General features: G+C 38.8%; 2 protein-coding genes across 4 annotated transcripts; one reads left to right on the top strand and one right to left on the bottom strand.

Annotated features, from left to right (window-relative positions):
* Positions 1–457: 457 nt before the first annotated feature.
* Positions 458–10,631, bottom strand: ttk (ttk protein kinase). 3 transcript variants are annotated; one of them, XM_046400461.1, is made up of 25 exons: positions 10,520–10,631; positions 9,812–9,899; positions 9,483–9,705; positions 9,225–9,331; positions 8,972–9,115; positions 8,729–8,804; positions 8,558–8,639; positions 8,354–8,460; positions 7,888–7,966; positions 7,362–7,461; positions 7,017–7,239; positions 6,439–6,545; positions 6,016–6,159; positions 5,347–5,519; positions 4,928–5,073; positions 4,719–4,845; positions 3,089–3,181; positions 2,814–2,971; positions 2,448–2,599; positions 2,211–2,335; positions 1,965–2,039; positions 1,692–1,868; positions 1,017–1,113; positions 847–932; positions 458–763 (listed from the first exon to the last, which is right to left on the bottom strand). In XM_046400461.1, the coding sequence occupies exons 2-25, from the start codon at positions 9,897–9,899 to the stop codon at positions 695–697; spliced, it is 2,958 nt and encodes a 985-aa protein (XP_046256417.1). In that variant the 5' UTR covers positions 10,520–10,631; the 3' UTR covers positions 458–694. The 3 variants fall into 3 exon arrangements, with proteins under 3 accessions (XP_046256417.1, XP_046256416.1, XP_046256415.1); XM_046400460.1 differs by having other exon boundaries at positions 8,363–8,460; positions 8,729–8,843; positions 10,520–10,630; XM_046400459.1 differs by having other exon boundaries at positions 8,729–8,843; positions 10,520–10,629.
* A 907-nt stretch (positions 10,632–11,538) lies between these two features.
* Positions 11,539–18,134, top strand: ebag9 (estrogen receptor binding site associated antigen 9). Its single transcript, XM_046399641.1, has 7 exons — positions 11,539–11,871; positions 12,362–12,456; positions 12,893–12,974; positions 13,169–13,324; positions 14,686–14,796; positions 15,720–15,811; positions 16,280–18,134. The coding sequence occupies exons 2-7, from the start codon at positions 12,374–12,376 to the stop codon at positions 16,395–16,397; spliced, it is 642 nt and encodes a 213-aa protein (XP_046255597.1). The 5' UTR covers positions 11,539–11,871; positions 12,362–12,373; the 3' UTR covers positions 16,398–18,134.
* The last annotated feature ends 351 nt before the right edge of the window (positions 18,135–18,485 follow it).

Consider the following 18,485-nt stretch of genomic DNA (forward strand, 5'->3'; position numbering starts at 1 on the left):
CAACATGTTATCCAGCATTGTCAAAAAGAAAAGATAATCTCATTCAGTTCTGCTTCCATCAATGTGCTTATATGCAGCAAATTCCAACACAAGCAGCATTGTCTTTCTTCAGCTGTTTAAGTTATCTGCATACTGGGAGAATTTCAGCATGTTATTAATGTTATCTCCATTCATATTACTGTCACTAGAGGCTGTCATCAGAGATTAATGTATATCAATTAACTCAAATTGTTTCCCCATGCAGAGGATTTTTTAAGAAAAGATACACAGGCATTTATTTATTGACAACTGAAAAAGCTTGAAAACTACCAAGCAAACAAAAACCACAATGTGTCACACTGTACCATTTTTGGTATTCTGAGTAACATCAAGCCCTTCACTCAAAGATGTGCTAAAAGGACACACCTTGTCAGTTCCTTATCCTTTGTATCAGCTGACACAGATGAACCCACAGTTCTTAAGGATACAGTATTGTTTATTTGACAGTGCTGTACTGCATACTTTCATTTATTATCAGATATAAGCAAAAATGAGATTGTTTCAAGGAAACAAACATACATAGATTTGTTTGTTCTACATCTACAGAAAAATATTGTTACTGCACTGAAGTGGTTTAAACAAAACTGAACTGAAGCAGGGTTTAAAAAAAAAAAATAGAAAAGAAAAAGTATCCACATCACATTTTCCAGGATAGCTAAGTGGATGACTTTGCACATTCTGCAACATCCAGTTTCCTGCCGCTGCTGCACATTTTTGCCAGATTCTGTGAAAAGCACAAAGGAAGAGTTAACATTGATTTAAAGAACCTTATTGCTGGAGAACAAAATTCTATAAAGTAAATCGTACATTGGCAGCTCGGATGATGCTGTTTGGAGACTGGAGGGCTGCCAGGTCTGTTAGGATCTTCTTCAGATCACTGTTGCATGGACGTTCTGAAACAGGTGAATTGAGGTCAGGTCAGTGTCGCATGTCTTCCAAGCACACACACTGTGATGAGTTTGTGTGTGTTTGTGTACCTGGTTCAGGGGACGCTTGTGGCTTCAGCTGCAGGTATGGATGCTCCAGCAGCTCTGCGATAGAAATTCTCTCTCTTGGGTTTCGTACCAGGCACCTCTGGAACCATCAGACAACAAGAACAGCACATTTGTATTTTGTATCACTTCTAAGATTTTAAGTCTATAGACTTGTAGCTTAACTTGCATCAGTGTTTTACTTATGTATGTTTAAATTCTTGTGCTAAAATTGTTGCAACTACATTCCTCGATCTGTAAATAAATAAGTATTTTTCTACACCAGTATTTTATTTTTTTATAGTTTTTTTTTTTTTAACACTGAAAGACTGATGTCTATGTGCAGTGGGGATTGTTTTGACACTGATCAACTCAAGACTCTAATGTTATATATGTAATGCTATATTTTGGTACTTATTATGGAGTGATTGTAGAGATTTCTTTTCACTTTGATCTTCTCTACTGGTGAAAAGAAGAAATAAAAAAAAACAAAACAAAACATCCAATTCATTGTATGGAATATGGTACAAATACAGGCATTTTATGGGCACTTCATGCTGAACTGTATACAATTGTATGGTCACTCAAGTTCAAGCCCAACAAAGTGTCTCCTGTAGAATTTTAAGAGGTCAATTAACATGCCAGCTTTAATACAAAAGCTGACCTTGAGCAGCCTCTCACCTTTAACACATCCAGCAAATCCTTCTCCGAGATGTCAGGAAATTCAATCTTATGGGAAGGATCGATGATGGCGTGCAGCTTGGCAATCTGATTGGTGATGCTTTGGAATGGAGTTTTCCCATAAGTCAAGCAGTACAGGATACATCCAAGGGACCACACATCACCTTTGGGGCTGATCTTTAAAGAATGGAGGAAAAAAAAGTCAGTTTTAATCAGATTTTACACCAGTTAGAAATGATTGTTTCCAAAGTTTGATCAACATAACAGGAGAACCTTTGAACGCGCTTTTCCAGGCTGGGATGAAGTGTCTTTGATAGCTTCAGGGGGCATGTAATTCAAGGTTCCAACCTGTGTATGTCAAACAAATCATGGTTTATGGTCTTTGCTTTCCACAGAATTTCACATATTTAACAAAATGTAAGAAAATCTATTTTGGATGGTGCATATCCATGAAAATGAACCACAAAGACCCAGTGAGCATCTGCAGCTGGTGTAGATTAGACATATCATAAATCGTACTTGTGAATCCTTCATAATACTTGTTACATCCGGCTGGATTCTGTTTGCGATGCCAAAGTCAATCAACTTCAGAGAAGCGTTCACTATGACAAAATTTGCTGGCTTCAAGTCACTGTGGACAATTCCTGCACAGAAGACATATTTGGAATGATCAAAAATTGGGATCATTTTAGTGTGACATTTAGCAAACAGAGAATCGGTGATGGAACGGGATTGAGAGTTTTAGAGAAAGAGAACCATGTTTGTGGATGGTCTGGACGGCCTCCAGCATGTTCTTCCAGTAGAATTTCCTCTCCAGGGGATTCACAGATTTGCGGTTTCGCAACCAAGTGTTCAAATCCAAGTTCCCACACTCCATCAGCATGTAGATGTAGCTGTTGGTTATTTCACTGCAAACACAAATACAACATCACGGCATTTCTAACAGAAATCATAATTACAAGTAGACCTCCAGCTCTGTTATATGGTCTAATATACTTCCTTTCGTATGCAAATGTGACTTTAATGCTGCAACACCTTAACTAAAAAAAAAAAGAAGACAAAAACCACTTAAGGTTCCTGTGGATTGTACTGAAATATTGATTTCTGGAGCCATGTACTTACTAATCATAGAGCTTGATAATTTGGTCGCTGTACTGCTGCAAATGGTTCAAATGTTCAATCTCATTTTTGTAACTTTCTATTGTCTGAGCGTCAGCCTCCTCAAGGTCGACGTATTTCACAGCAAAAAGCTGCTTTTTGTGATCAAGGACCTGGTAGACCTGAAAAAAATGAACAAACAAAAAAAACAGCCATGAATTATCAATGTAAACAACAACAAAAGCACAGTGTGTGACTGCTGAGACATGTATGCTAAGGATTTTCTCCTAATGTATTACCTTGCTGGATCCACCACGTCCAATCATCTTAAGTATGAAGAACTGCTTGCCCTTTATGGTAATGGATTCATTTGACAAAGCAGTGAAGGAAGCCTAAAATGAGATTCACATTAAAGTTTAGTCTAGACACATATTACATCTCAATTCTTTTACATCAGAATCTGTTGGTTGCAAAAGGATGATTTCTTTATATGGTGATTAAAAGTTGTTATCTTCTGTTATACAGTAAAAAGGACCACACAAAGAAGCCTTCAAATGTATTATGTCACTTACTGACTGTACCTGACACACTTAAGTTACTGCTGCCAAACCAGTTATGTCAGGTGTTTGATGTTGTGGAAAAACTTGTTTATGGACACGTTATACACTATATTGCCAAAAGTATATCCTTATCTGCCTTTACACGCATACGCACCTAGGTGACATCCATTCCATCCCAGCTTCAACTCTTCTGGAAAGGCTTTCCACAAGGTTTAGAAGTGTGTTTATGGGAATTGTTGACCATTCTTCCAGAAGTGCATTTGTGAGGTCAGACACTGATGTTGAACAAGAAGGCCTGGCTCGCAGTCTTAGCTCTAATTCATCCCAAAGGTGTTCTATCAGGTTGAGGTCAGGACTCTGTGCAGGACAGTCAGGTTCTTCCACACCAAACTCGCTCATCCACGTCTTTATGGACCTTGCTTTGTGCATTGGTGCGCAGTCATGTTGGAACAGGAAGCGGGTCATCCTCAAACTGTTTCCATAAAGTTGGGAGCATGGAATTGTCCAAAATCTTTTGGTGTGCTGAAGCATTCAGAGTTCCTTTCACTGGAACTAAGGGGCCAAGCTCAGCTCCTGAACAGCAACTCCACACCATAATTCCCTCTCCACCACACTTCACACTTGGCACAATGCAGTCAGACAAGTAATGTTCTTCTGGCAACCGTCAAACCCAGACTCGTCCAACAGATTGTCAGATGGAGAAGCGTGATTTGTCACTCCAGAGAATGTGTCTCCGCTGCTCTAGAGTCCAGTGGTGGCGTGCTTTACACCACTGCATCCCACGCTTTGCGTTGCACTTAGTGATGTATGGCTTGGATGCAGCTGCTCGGCCACAGAAACCCATTCCATGAAACCCTCTACACACTGTTCTTGACCTAATCTGAAGGTCACATGAAGTTTGGAGGTTTGTAGCGATTGACTGCAGAAAGTTGGCGACCTCTGCATCTCAGCATCCACTGACCCTGCTCTGTCATTTTATGTGGATGAGTTGCTGTCTTTCCCAATCGCTTCCACTTTGTTATAATACCACTTACAGTTGACTTTGGAATATTTAGTAGTGAGGAAATTTCACAACTGGACTTGTTGCACGGGTGGCATTCTATCACAGTACCACACTGAAATTCACTGAGCTCCTGAGAGTGACCCATTCTTTCACAAATGATTGTAGAAGCAGTCTGCATGCCTAGGTGCTTGATGTTATACTCCCGTGGCCATGGAAGTATGGAAGTGATTGAAACACCTGAATTCAATTATTTGGATGGGTGAGTGAATACCTTTGGCAATATAGTGTAAGTCCTCAGAAACTAAGTAAGAAAATAGTGTGTCAGATAACGTGTCAGAAAAAAAGTAGGGCATGAATGTGCAGTACCTGTGGAGTTTGGGGACATGGTGCTTGGTTTAGTGGTGTGAAGGGTTGCTGAATTGGTCCTAATCTGTGTGAGGTCACTGCAGAGGAAGACACTTCAGGGCCTCTCTTTACAACAGGAGTAACAAAGCTTAGGGGAAGAAAGGTGGAGGTATGAGTGAGCAGGTTTTATCATGGTATAAACAAGACAGTTTCTCAATCCAAGATAATACCTGTTGGCAGAGGGGTTTCTGCAGTTGTTTGGTGTCTGGCAGACTGTTTGTGGGTTCAGTCTGGACGGAAGTTGGAGGGATGGAGTGGGGAGTGACTCCAGCACACGAGGAACAGGTCTGGGGTCAGGGGGAGTGGTACGTTTATCCTAGGACGAAAGAAAAATGGAATATTTGATCAGCATGAGTTTAATGTTTTGAGACTAAAACAGAATTTGATTTGATAATTGAAAGGTAGCGATAAACTAAAAGAAACAACATTACATCAGGAAACTATGTTGTCATACCTGCAGATATGCCCTCCCGCATAGTGACAACAACAATTAATTTAAGGTTTGTAATTATTTTTTAAGAAACATTTGAAATAGTAAGTCTAAATGCATTACACAGAATATAAAAGTGTGTAAATGCTGTCACCAGACCTCTGGAGAAACATGCCGGTTGACAAAAGTTGGCATCTTCCACTCTGATATGAGCTCCTTGCTGGCAGCTTTAGGCTGTTCCACTGATCGGCTCACAGGGACCCGAGCAGGGAGGTGAAGTTCCTGGTTTCCTGCATAAGTGGATGCACTTGGTGGAAAACCTGTTTGCAAATCTACAAGAAAAACAACAGAAAGTGGACAAAATTTCACTAAGGTTTCATTGTACACACTGCAAAGGCTACAGCCGATGAAGACCTAATAATACCTGCATTATGGGTCTGCTTGTGAGAAAATAACTCTCCATACCGGGAAGTGACACTAGTCTGCATTCAACTTACAAAAATGAGAAACCGGAAAACTGGTCAACTGGCCTTAAACTGCTTCACTTCATATTGACGTGGTTGTGATAATATTTATGTGAAGATGAAATTGACGAGATCCTTCTCGGGCATTTGCTACCTTTGTTTCTCTTTTTGTGCTCTGATTTGCTTAGACGAGCAGCCAATCAGAGTGATTTCTCTCACCAATGGGCTCCACCACAGATTCAACATGCTCAATTGGCCAAAATGCCACAGCCATTTAACGACTGCGCTCACACTCGCCGATGTCCAACCCTTGGCTCGGCGTGTCGGGGCCCTAACAGTGAAAGGCGCCTCAGTGAATCTGTACCTGTGTGGTGCTCCTCCTCCCTGGTGGAGACAAGCCGTTTCTCCCCAGCCTTCAGGTTACGTATGGCCATCTCGAGGAGCTCTGCTGGCCTGGAATTTAATGCCTGGGCTTTGTGTAGAATTGAAGTTGCTTTCATCACATTACCTTAAAAGGAAAAGAGGAAAAAAAAATATTTGAATTTCACTATATTTTAGAGACATCCTGGCTAAACAAGTATTCACTTCGCTGACTACACAAAGTTAGAGGTTGTAAAAGTATTAGAACAGTGACACATCTGTAACGACCACCTGCTATTCATTTTAGAATTCTTAAGACCCCAAAACAGACCCACATGTATTCTATGAAATATGCACTTAGAAGGTAGAAAATGTGTGCATTTGGTATGTGTTAGTCTATTCCATATATCAGACAAAGCAATACTACCTTGTGAAACTTCAAACTGGGCATGTGCAATGTGGACAAAGGCAAAGCCTTTACAGTTGGACCTTGCAACTATAAAGTGGTCTTGGGCTTCATCTGGATCTTCAATCCTTCACAAGAAAAACATAACCAGGTTAAACTCAAAAGTCATCTGATAAAGCTTTGATGTTAAAATTCCAAGCTTATTGAGAATATATATATTCACACAGATACTTTTGTTTCCCGTCCATTACGGCAGTGTGATAATATTAGCCAGTGACATATTAGGGTTCACTGTCATGTCTGGATGTTAAGAAATAGAGGCCTTCAATACATAAATAATATATTGACTATATAATTAATAAGTGTAGGATAAGCTAGGAGTTAAACACCAAAAAAATCATTTGACTTACAAATGCTTACAATATAATTTTTTCAGTAAATATGATTGCACTTTGATAAAGATAATGCTGTGGATATTATCACAATCTTTTCTTACTGCACTACCCAATGCTAACTACACCCACAGTTAAACAACCCCCCAACACACACCACAAAGTCCAAGACTATAATACAGATTCAGAGTTTTCATCCACACTCACCCTCTGAGTTCTGCATATCTGACCAGTATTCTGGCATAGCTGGCATTTTTGCTGAACTGCCTGATTGGCAACCTGGAGAAGACTTTCGAATAACAGTCCTTGAGCTTGTTAAGGAGGTTGATGTCTGTATGAGGGTTGCCTCGTTTTTCCAGGTTCATGAGATACGTCCAGCAAGACTCAGGGGAATTTGTATTGACGACCTGGTCGAAGTTGTACGTGACATCTGCCAGGAAGAAACTTAATGTCAACAAAATGGTAATTACAGTTCACACAGCCCTAAAAAGTTTTGACTACTGAACAAACTGCAGGATACTCAATGCAGCATGTTGTCTGCTTGTAAAGTACCTTCCATTCTTGAGGTGTCCCTTGTGTGCAGGACTGTGGTGGTGGAGTCCACAGCTGCCTGGTCCTCCCAAGGGCAATTCTCTGGGCTGAGAGCTTGTGGCTGAGAACACAGAGATATAACTGGAGGATATTACACTTCCTTCTTTAAAGGGATAGTTTGACCCAAAATCAAAAATGTGTATTTTACACATTTCACTATCATGAGATACTACTGTAGAGTTTCTCAAATGTGTCTTTGGCACTTTGAACACCACAAAAAAAGTGCAATCTACTTCCACTGTATCAGAGAGAGAAGGCTGACATTTCTACAGCTGAAGTCCAAAACATGGCAACTCACACCAAAACAATCTAGATGGATAAACTGCATCACAGGTAAAAGGAAGAACATGTATTTTTGATTTTGGTCTGAATTATCCATTTAACCCAAGCCCTTCACCTCTGCCTAACGAACTACTAATAATCAAAATTACTGACTGTTGATTCTGACATTGCTAGACCTTAACTACTGTGGCTTGTTTATACTCACCTGAAGTTCTGTATCAACAGCATTTTTCTTCATGGATGAAAGCCCAAATCCTGGGTTCACATTTGAACCAGATGTTTGCCTTAGAAAAACAAATTAAGTATCAACAACACTTGAAATCAGTTAGCACACATTCAAGCATTTACATGCGAAGCTAACACGGCTTTAACAAATCAGAAAACGTCTCACATTACACTGGTGCCAATTCCCAGGGTGCCCTGTAGTCTCTCAGCAGTTTGCATCACAAAACAAAAGCAGTATTTCAAAAGATGTCAAGAAAACGTATTATTAACAAAATCTGTGTAAAATTGTTTGATTTAACTCAAACATTTGTATGGTCTCCATGACTGTTTTCTTAAGTGACACACAGGACCTGCTGTCCACCCAAGGGACCTTGGCTTTTCTCAGCAGGATGACATCATGAGAACAAGCCTTCTAGAAATAAATGTTTGCATATATAGAAAAGTACCTGGACAAACTGTTGTGGCTTGATGCATCACTTCTCTTTGAGGGCCCCTCAAAGTCATCACCATCCTTTTCAGGGATAGAGAAAGGTACTATGGGAACTCTCCCTGGCTGGAATACGAAAGGTCAGAACACAGTTTTGAAAAAATAAAAAAAAACACTCTCAAGTGAATTGTAAAAAAAAACAAAAAGGATTAAACTCTCTCACAATGCCAACTGCTCTCTTGCGGTGAGATCCAGACCTCCAGCCTGGCAGCTGGTCTTCTGATGATCCACTGAATGGCTCTGTCCTGTGGGCAACAGATCAACACGAACATAACTTAACATTCCATCAAACAGAGGCCTCATTAACTGCTAAAAGCCGTCGTTTTATTCTTACCCTGAACTAAAAATACTGGAGAGCTGCAAGTCACCTGTCCCGTCTGATATTCGGCTTACTTTTTGGAATGCCGAGCCTTTTTTGACAGAATCGTGCAGATTACTGTTCAACAATGCTGGCAGAAAACACAGCAAAATGTCAGAAATTAGACAGTGAGGCATTACTTATATCATATGATAATATACAAGTAATTTTTTTTACAACTCTGTAATATCAAGGGATAAAGCATAAATCAATACTTACATGGAACATTTTCCTTATCCTCTGAACAAATTAGTTGTGTTTTCCCCGTCTGCATGCTTTGTAAGGCCGCCTCCAGCAGTTCCCTTGGTTTGGCACCCAGTTCAATAGCATTCTGTAATATATAAATGCCTCTCTTTGTGTTGCCTGTTAAGATAATATAGCAGATACTGAAGTACCCCAGATAACATATCATAAGAATATGTTTATGTTGAATATGTTAAGTACAAGACTGACAAAAACTTCATATCTCTACCTTGAGAATGTTCAAACTGTGCCTGTGCAATGTGAACAAAGGCAAATCTCTGGCAGTGAGATCTTGCCACATTGAAATTGGCTTCTGCCTCATTGACATCCTGAATGCTAATAAAAGAAAAACGGGAAAAATATATCATTTATTTTAAAAGCACATATATTTTTTATATAATACACATTTTATGTTTTGTTTTGTTGTTTTTTTAGTCCAGTCTACCTTATTTACTGATGAACACAGAATACACATTTGGCTACTCACACTTTTAGCTCTGCAAATCTGACCAACATCCTAGCATAGCTCTCATTCTCGCAGTGTTTCCCCAGTGGCATATTGGAGAACACTCTGGTATAAAAGTCAATAAGTCTGGTGAGGTGTTTATGATCCATGTGAGGGTCCCCCTTCTTCTCCAGGTCCATCAAATATGAGAGGCATGATTCTGGTGAATTGGAGCTGATAACCTGGTTAATATTGTCCGTGTCATCTGTAACAAATGCAAGGTATCGTAATGACTTTATGACACGTGGACCTATGACACTAATATATATAGATGGATGTTACAGTGTGAGAACTACTGAGCATGTCATTACCTTCATTAAGATACTTTTTGATTTTGTTTAGTTTTTGATAAAGCATTGCAAGCTGTTGCTTTCTGTCTGTATGCTCCTCTTCCTCCATCTGAAATTGAGGAGTAGAAACATCACATTAGTCCAGATAAGATTACGCAAGTACTACTGAATGAACACACTCCGACCCACTACAATCCGTTAAAAAGGAAAGACCATTTAATGATTCCCTATTCAGTGTGCCTATGCGCATTATTAACACACATGACTTGAGCCAGTGACGTTTTAAGTAAGATTTAGCATAACAGCAAGGATGTGGTAAACAGAGTAATGTTAAGACAATCTCAAATGTTAAATTGTAATAGGCTATCAGCTGTGGATCATTTCTTCATGCTGTGAGCGAAAGCAACGTTACTGATTTAACTTCATTAGAGATACTTGATATCTATACTTGCTATAAGGCAACAAATAGTTTCAGTGGCGTATTAAAGACAGACTACAGGACACGGTTCATCCATTCAAAAACAACTGATCGTACTCTTTCGTGTTTACAGTTTGAGTTAGCTCAGTTAGCTGAGTAACGTTAGCTGACATGTTGTTAACGGTATTAACGAAAACAGAGTTTGCAAACTGGTTCCCCTATAGATCGCATAAACTTACAAGAAGTTAAACATATATTCGTGCATCTTCGATAACATTAAAACACAATATTCCTATTCAAAGTCAACTCACCGTGTTTACGCTGTCAAGAATTCCTTTTCTATGGGGCAGGGAAAAGCTCCACTTCAACTGCCAGTTTTCAAATATGCCACTTCCGTCCAAGTCGCTGGTTGATTGGACAGCTTGTGGTGATGACGTATATTCTTCGTCTATTTTTTTTTTACTTCAGGTTTGCATTAAAAAAAATTCTGCATTATCGCCATCTACTGGATTAAAAATAAAGCGTAATTGTCTTGTCACACGTTCTAGATTAAAAAAAGAAAGAAAGGTTCTTCCACAGCCCTTATCCCATTCACGAATAAAATTAGCTTACTGATTCTAGACTCTGAGTGGGCCTGAAAGCCTTTTCTCAACAGACCTTGCACTTTTTCTCCAGCATTTCCTTTCTGTAAAAGCTCCAAGTGTGGAAGTTTTCTTGAGTGTTGCATAGTAAATCCAGTAGTTCTCACTAAACAAAAGGCATCCTTTCACACTGTTGCCAATCTCTTAATGCACTTTCAAACTGGTCACCATCTACCCTGTTTTCCCAAAGTATGTTCATCACTTGTCTTTCTGTATGTTTTCTGCCTTATTGCTAGAATATTCTCTACTGTCTCTTTTTCATGAGACATAATAACAATAATAATAATCACATAATCATTCCTGTTAGTTCTCCTGCATCTTACCTACCTTGACCTAAGCAGATCCTGATCCCAAGTCACTACATATGTATATCATGGTTGATCTCATCTTGTCAACCCATTACAGTGCCATAAGCATTACAAACAGTTCAACAATATATGAATTCGAATCATTTTAGTGATCTTAGTATAACAGTCTGCCAAAAAAGAGGGACCAATGCTGAGATGTGTTCCTCTGTTGTTTTGATGCACTTGCATGTTTTGTGTGAGTTACATCACACGACAATATATATATAAATACACCTGAAAATACAATGTATGGCTTGGAAACGACTTAGACTACAATCTTGAGTTGCTCTACAGGAAAATTATAAATAGTATTGCTCCCTCAATTTCCGACAGTCTTTTAATGCAGCAGGACCACGCTGTACTTCCCTGTTCCTGTTCCTCCCAGCTCAAAGATGGCAGCCACGGGACTGAGATGAGAGACGACACAATTTAGGAGTTTTGCCATGAAACAACACTGGAGTGAACGGCTGTTAAATGCATGGTTTTGACATGACAGCGATGTAATTTGTCACTGCCAATGTGCCGGCTTGCGAAGACAATTAAAGGATTCATAAATGTCATGTTTTCCTGTGGGCTAAGCTAGCAAGCAGCGGTTAGCAAATAAATGAATTTGTCTCTTCTGCCTCCCAGAAATAAAGCAGCTGCTTCACATACGCTGTATTGACATATTGTAAGGTGAGTACCTATTTGTATGACAGCTAAAACGTCCAATAATCTAATATGAAGACATAATTTAGTTGCTTTAATTTAACGTTAATGTTGGTAGAACTATTTTACATGCAGCCTTCTTCGATCTTTTTGTTCTTTTGTGAAAATTGCGTAACGTTATCAAACAAAACAATATTGATATTGCGTTTAATGGTGTTTAACTAAGTTCATTGCGTAAGTTATTAAAATTTGCACACAGTCTATTTAAAATGCAAAATGTTAACTCAAAAGTGGGGTAACGTGGCATTTAGGTGACCAGTGTCACGGCTATGCAGATTATGATAAAATGACCTGTTGTTTATACGTAACGTTCATAAACACCAGCAACTATTCTCAGTTTTATGTTACCTTGCGTAAATATTGATGTAGTGGAGACTTGCTGATACTATGGAGCAAAACAAGACACACGTGTGCCATTGTAAATTTAAACACTAAAATGTTGTTTTTGCCCCAACAGCTCAGTTTCATCATGGCCATCACTCAGTTCCGTCTGTTCAAGATCTGCACATGTTTAGCCAGCTTACTTTCTTTCTTGAAAAGGTTAATATGCAGGTGAGTATAAAAAAAGCAATGTTCACTACCCCTGATACATACTTTGCTCTTTCATCAAGAGCTTTGCTTATAGGTAAACATGAATACATTGAAAAGGTTACCTTTGTTGCACACATCTAATCCACGACTAAACAGATGTTTTATTAATGAGTTTGTAGTAGCTTTTACTTTCTCACTGCCACCCATGATACATGTTGTTGTAAGGCAAAGCACGTCATTGCTTGAAGGATCACATGCATGCTGATTTACCACTACAGTACAGTGATTCAGAAGGGGTCTCAATCCATGTTGTAAGGTGTGAGTGTCTGTGACGCTAAATTGGCAGCAAATCAGTCTCTCCTCACTGAAGAGATCTTGTGTTTCATGACAATCAGTTGCTGCTATTAACAACATTAAATTAGTCCCTTTTAACTTATTTTATTGTATTCCTGTGCAGGAGTGGTAGGGGCCGCAAGCTCAGTGGTGATCAAATAACTCTTCCGACAACAGTGGATTTTTCATCATCAGTACCAAAACAGGTTAGTATTGCGTCAGTAAACAACACCTGCCCAAGAAGTTCAGATCCAAGTGTTCAGTACTTGAAAAGTAAAACAACAGATGTAATCAGTGGACTAAACGTGCCTGTATTTGCTTCTACAGATAAATAAACATCTGCTTTGGATTTCACGCATTTAAAATTGACTTTAAACATTTTGTTGCCCTGTCTACACAGCCAGAGGTTGAAGAATGGAGCTCTTGGGATGAAGAGGCTCCTACAAGTATTAAGATTGAAGGTGGCAACGGAAATGTTTCCCCTTCAGCCAACGATGTAGATGAAGAACCTGACTACTTTAAAGACATGGCTCCTACCATCAGGAAAACACAAAAGGTATGTCCATAGACAGTGCAGCTGGTCCAGTGTTACCAAGCCAATACAAAATGAATGACCTACTTAATGTTTGTTGGTGACATTTGTCATTTGTATCTCTGGCTTTACATCGCAGATTAGAAATGGTAAGATATTTAATTAAAGGGATTCTCTGACATTTTAGCAAGTTTGGTTCTTTGCTGTTTTTTTTATGGACACTACTGCTTGATGTGTTTTCCTTAACACAATGATTGGAAATTATAAGCTTTCTAACAATGCAGGTTTTCTCTTAGAAAATTCTATGCCAAGGTGGTAAACTTGACTGCAGATTGACCGATCCAATATTCAATAGTATCGGCCTTCTTTTTTTTATTATTTTCTGATTGCAGACAACATAACATAAATTTATTTTAGAATGCGCTACTTTGGCTGTGATGCACCACCCTCCCCCTGTCTGTAGTCACCACTCTGTGGTCTCACTCAGTATCCTGTCCATAGCACTGACTGCTTTAATGTCAACACTGATTGATATGAATTTGCAAAGTAAATAAAGCCGAAAGTTATCAAATAAATGTAGTGGAGTAAACAGTCTAATATTTGCCTCCCAAATGTAGTAGAATGGAAGTGTGAAGAAGCAGAAAATTTAAATATTGAACATACCTGAAAATTTTACTAAAGCGCAGCACTTAATTACAGTTCTTGAGTACATTGTTCCTAGTTACATTTCAATGGATAGTTTAAATTTAGACACTGGGAAATAAATTTTTACTGCAAAAGTGTTACAGATCCAAATGGGCTGTGATCACTGATCGGTATCGGTCCCGAAAATAATCATATCAGCCAGCTCATGACGCATCTTGTGATCAACTGAATTGTGGCATTTGTTGTTTAAAATGTGACAAACCTGTAATGATTTATTTCTTAAGTCTATTGATTTTTATGTTATTTGTGGGGTTAGCCTTTGTTTCAGGTGAGTTCTGTCCACCTGATCTTGAAAACACAGACTCTAATTTACACATTATTTCTTGTTCGCTTCCAAGCTCATCAGTATGTGTTTTGTAGAATTAAGAAAGCACAAAGACAGAACCCCTCAGATACTGTTGGGAGCCGCTGCTCTTAGCTGTTGGCTACGTAAAGCTGTTAAAGCTTTAGTATAGCTGCCAAACTGCAGTGTCATGTCTATTTCCTCTTGGATTAATGTACAAAATAGTCTTAGTATACAAAATAATCTTAGTAGTTAATGATATGTGGAATTGCAGGGTAAATTCCTTGAATGTAGTGAAAATTTAATATAAAAATTTGTAAATCTGTGTCTATAGTGGAATCATAATGCATCACAGTGCTTCAGTTGAAGTTTCAGCCAATGTTTCTCTGGTTTGCAGATCTTGTTGAAGAAAAGGGAGCCTTTGAACTACTTGGTGCCTGATGGCTCAGCAGGTTTCTCCAGCAGACTGGCAGCCTCACAGGATATGATGGCCTTCAGTCCACCCTCAGTAAGTTGCAGGTTGTGTGAGGAACACACTTTTGTACAGATTTTTGTGTTTTGAGAGGTTTAGGACAAAGCAGAGTTTCTAATACAGGGTAGTATAAAATAAAATGTAGCTCAGTCCAAATACGTGGTCATGCATTTTGTACAATCGCATCACATAATAAACATGTAAACATGTATGTAAAAAAACAAATAGAAACTGGACCCTGAAAGTGTGTGTCCAGATTGAAGGAGAAAATGTTTAAGTTCTGCTCTGGGGTTTCTGCCTTCTAAAAGGAAGTTTTTCCTCTCCACTGTTGCCAAGTGCTTGCTCAAGGAGGAATGTTGGGTTCTTTGTATTACAGTTTAATTGAAGAGTTTGGTCTAGACCTGCTCTAATTGGAAAGTGTCATGAGATGACTTTTGTTGTGAATTGGCGCTATATAAATAAACTGAATTGAATTGACATTAAATTGAATTTTAAAAAACTTGAAGAACTTGAACTTAAAGACTTGAATGTAAGAACACACTGATATTATCAGTCATATTGTCAAATGATAAAGTGAGCAAACGACAACTTTTTATTCATCCTACTGAGCCAAATAAAATTCTAATATAATATTAATCATTTAAAAGTGATTAATATACACATTAATGGAGCAGAGATGTAACAAAATCCTTCAGTTTTCATGAGATACTAGCTTGTGTCAGATGTGTTTAGACATACAGCTTTGCTGTCAAAGGTCATTCACTAACTCCTCCTCTGTGATGCATGCAGGTTAGATTGCAACCATTGCTCTTCAGGAGCAATCAACTAGAAAATAAACTGGCCACTGATTTGGAAAGTAGGAATGCAACAGTATGAAATATTTGGCGTCTTCCATACCGTTTCTGTTATCGCTAAAGGAAACGTCCAAAGTAACTGTCTTGGTTTTTTGTTTTGTCCAGGCTGAACTAGGAGAAATGGATAACTGGCAGGAGGACACCAATGCCTGGGAGGACGAGTCTGATGCTGCCTGGGAGGCGGAGGAGGTCCTCAGGTAACATTTCAAGAATAGATCTGTCCCTGTGTACAATAAGTAGATGTGCTATAATACCAGTTTATCCAGATTTTTTACTTCACTATTAATAATGCACCAGGCTGTTTATAAAACAGTTTAGCTTAAGGTTGCCTTTTTACTACTTAAATCAATTGGTAGACAATATTACTATCAGTCTTATGGGAAGGTAGGTTTTGTTGAAATGAAGATATAAAGAACACTTAAAATAAGCCTCTTGGCCACCTACCTAATTACGAAAAGAAAAAAATGATACTGACAGCTCACGTTCTTTTTTCTGTGGTCGTTGTGTCAGTTCACATAATGGCCAGCAGATGTCAGTGTGGGTGTTATTTCGACACACAGGAGCAAGGTTTTGTTTTCCTCACTCCCTGCTGTCCCAGCTTCCATTGATGTGTGCTGTACTGACATTGCTTGCCATCCTGTGTTTGTCTTGGCTTTGTTTAACAGACAGCAGAAGATGGCTGAAAGAGAAAAGCGCTCCATGGAGCAGCAAAGGAAGAAGATGGAGAAAGAGGCTCAAAGGATGATGAAGAAGGAGCAGAAGATTGCTGTCAAGCTCTCGTAACATTTTAGGAATGCTCAATTTTGAGCCAAAGGGATAGGGCTGGGGCAAAGACACTAAATCATTTGTTCCTCTGTCTTTAAAATCATCAGGCCAACCAGGATTATCACCCTGCATTACTTATCTGTTAGCAAACTGTCCTCTCACTCCACCCTATTTCCACCAGCAGCCATTTTAGTCTGTTTTCCAGCTGCAGCAGTGTAAAAATGCATCATTCTTGAGCAGATAACGCACCTGGTGTACTTGCTGTTCATGTGGCAAGGTCATTTTGGTCTTCAAGGCTGAGCTGTATTTCTACGATCCAGTTCATCTTAGGTTTATCGTTAGATGCAGCGTTAGAAGGCGCCATTTAGAATCTGATTAAATCTGTCAGGTAGTTTAAAAAAATGTTCTGATTTGTTTTTTTCCCAGGAACATTTGTAAATAAACAGGTACCTGCGCTACCTTTTAAAACTGAAATAGGGGGTGCCATTCCTTTTCTTTGTCATGTTCATAACCTCGAAGGACAAAGGAGTGTAAGTAATTTTAAGCATCGCTGTATACCAGTGACATCTCTCGGTTTGCTTGGTTCTTGTGTTTTTATATTTATGATTTTCATTGTCTGAATTTTTTTAAATTTACTAATGAATGTTACTTGATATTTCACATGATCTCCCTGTGCTGTGCAGCCCTTACCACACTGGAAATCTAAATTAAAATGGAGGCAGAAGGCTTTCAATGGATGGGTAAATGACCATAGACTAGACTCTATCCTAACTATAAATGATAGCTGTGGGTCCCTATGGTAATCTCATAGCAACTGATCTGCCATTCATTCTCCTGCAGCTTTTGAAAATGTCCAGTGATCATGGCATTTATGTAATTTTTTTTTGAGGGAGGGAATGGTACTTTCCTCTTAAATATATGATACACTCATTGTCTTTATAAAACATGGATCGTCATCACCATAGTAATCTCAGACTGTTTATGTTGGCAGCAGAGAAGAGGATAAATAAATTTTGGTTCCTTTTCTCATCTGAAAATCTAAGGCTAATGGTTTTGACTGAGTATTCTGGCATGTATCATTATAATGAACTTACCAGTCGGTGTTGAAAATATTTGTACCAGTGCCAATAGTCAACCAGTTGCCATGGAAACATTGGCAGTGAAGAAAGGCCCATATAAATTTAAATGTGCAAACATGACACAAAATGTTTCTGGTCATGATGTCTGATAAATGACTCAGGTGGGGGTAAGAGAGGCAGATTTCTGTATTGAATGTTAGAGTTGTAAAACAAGCTGCTTGACGCTTCTAAAGAAATACTGGTTAAATGTTAGTGATTTATGGAAACACTCAGAGTTGTCAATTCTGTTAAAACTCAAACGATGAAATGATTGATTAGTGGATGATAAGATGTAAGAATTTAATTCAATGCAGGTGTTTATTTTAAGGGAATTCAGTCAACTGTGTGGTTTGTGTTTTCTTTGGAAATGCTCATTTCCCATTGTTTTCCTTTAAGAAAAGCTGCATGTGGTTCTTTTTGTCATTTTGCACATTTAAGTTTTCCAAAATGAATCACAGAGAGCTTTTTTTGTTCCTCAACCATTTCTTCCCATTGATGTGTAAGACCTCATGTAATAACACTTGACGTGGTTGAGCACAAATGAGTTCACAGGCTCAATCAGTCCAGAAGGTTTGGCAGATTGTATGCCTGCTCTATTAGTCCTACACAGGTTTTTAATTAAACTATTTGATTCATACCTCTAGATGTGAATAAGTTTGATCATGCGTCTGCTGCCTGATGTGTAATTTGGGAAACACTATTTGAAATATTGTAGTAGGGGCATCATTTCAGTTACATGACATATTAGTGTATTATACAAGCTAGTGGTATAACTCTATGGGTGGCAGTGCTGGTCAGTCTCTCCTTTTTTTCTATTCCAGACTGAAATCTCTCAGAAAGTATATGGACTGAGTGCCGTGAAATCTGGCACAGTCGTTCACAGTCCCCTGAGGATAAGTCCTCATGACTTTCCTCTGGTGCCATCAAGAGTTTCATGTTTTGGCTGTTCTTCTGTTCCGTTCTGTTCATCTGTTTGATGGATAGGATG

Source organism: Scatophagus argus, chromosome 9 (genome assembly GCF_020382885.2).
Source record: "Scatophagus argus isolate fScaArg1 chromosome 9, fScaArg1.pri, whole genome shotgun sequence".
Taxonomy (NCBI): domain Eukaryota; kingdom Metazoa; phylum Chordata; class Actinopteri; family Scatophagidae; genus Scatophagus; species Scatophagus argus.

What these genes read in the sequence shown, in the direction of transcription:
- ttk (XM_046400459.1), bottom strand. Translation starts at nt 9,899, where the DNA reads ATGGAGGAAGAGGAGCATACAGACAGAAAGCAACAGCTTGCAATGCTT. An exon ending in AGCCACAACAGTTTGTCCAG is followed by an intron (nt 7,967 to 8,353) that starts GTACTTTTCTAT and finishes TGTTTTTCTAAG; the next exon opens with GCAAACATCTGGTTCAAATG. An exon ending in ATTTGCTGGATGTGTTAAAG is followed by an intron (nt 1,114 to 1,691) that starts GTGAGAGGCTGC and finishes TGATGGTTCCAG; the next exon opens with AGGTGCCTGGTACGAAACCC.
- ebag9 (XM_046399641.1), top strand. Translation starts at nt 12,374, where the DNA reads ATGGCCATCACTCAGTTCCGTCTGTTCAAGATCTGCACATGTTTAGCC. An exon ending in TTGAAAAGGTTAATATGCAG is followed by an intron (nt 12,457 to 12,892) that starts GTGAGTATAAAA and finishes ATTCCTGTGCAG; the next exon opens with GAGTGGTAGGGGCCGCAAGC. An exon ending in GAGGCGGAGGAGGTCCTCAG is followed by an intron (nt 15,812 to 16,279) that starts GTAACATTTCAA and finishes TTTGTTTAACAG; the next exon opens with ACAGCAGAAGATGGCTGAAA.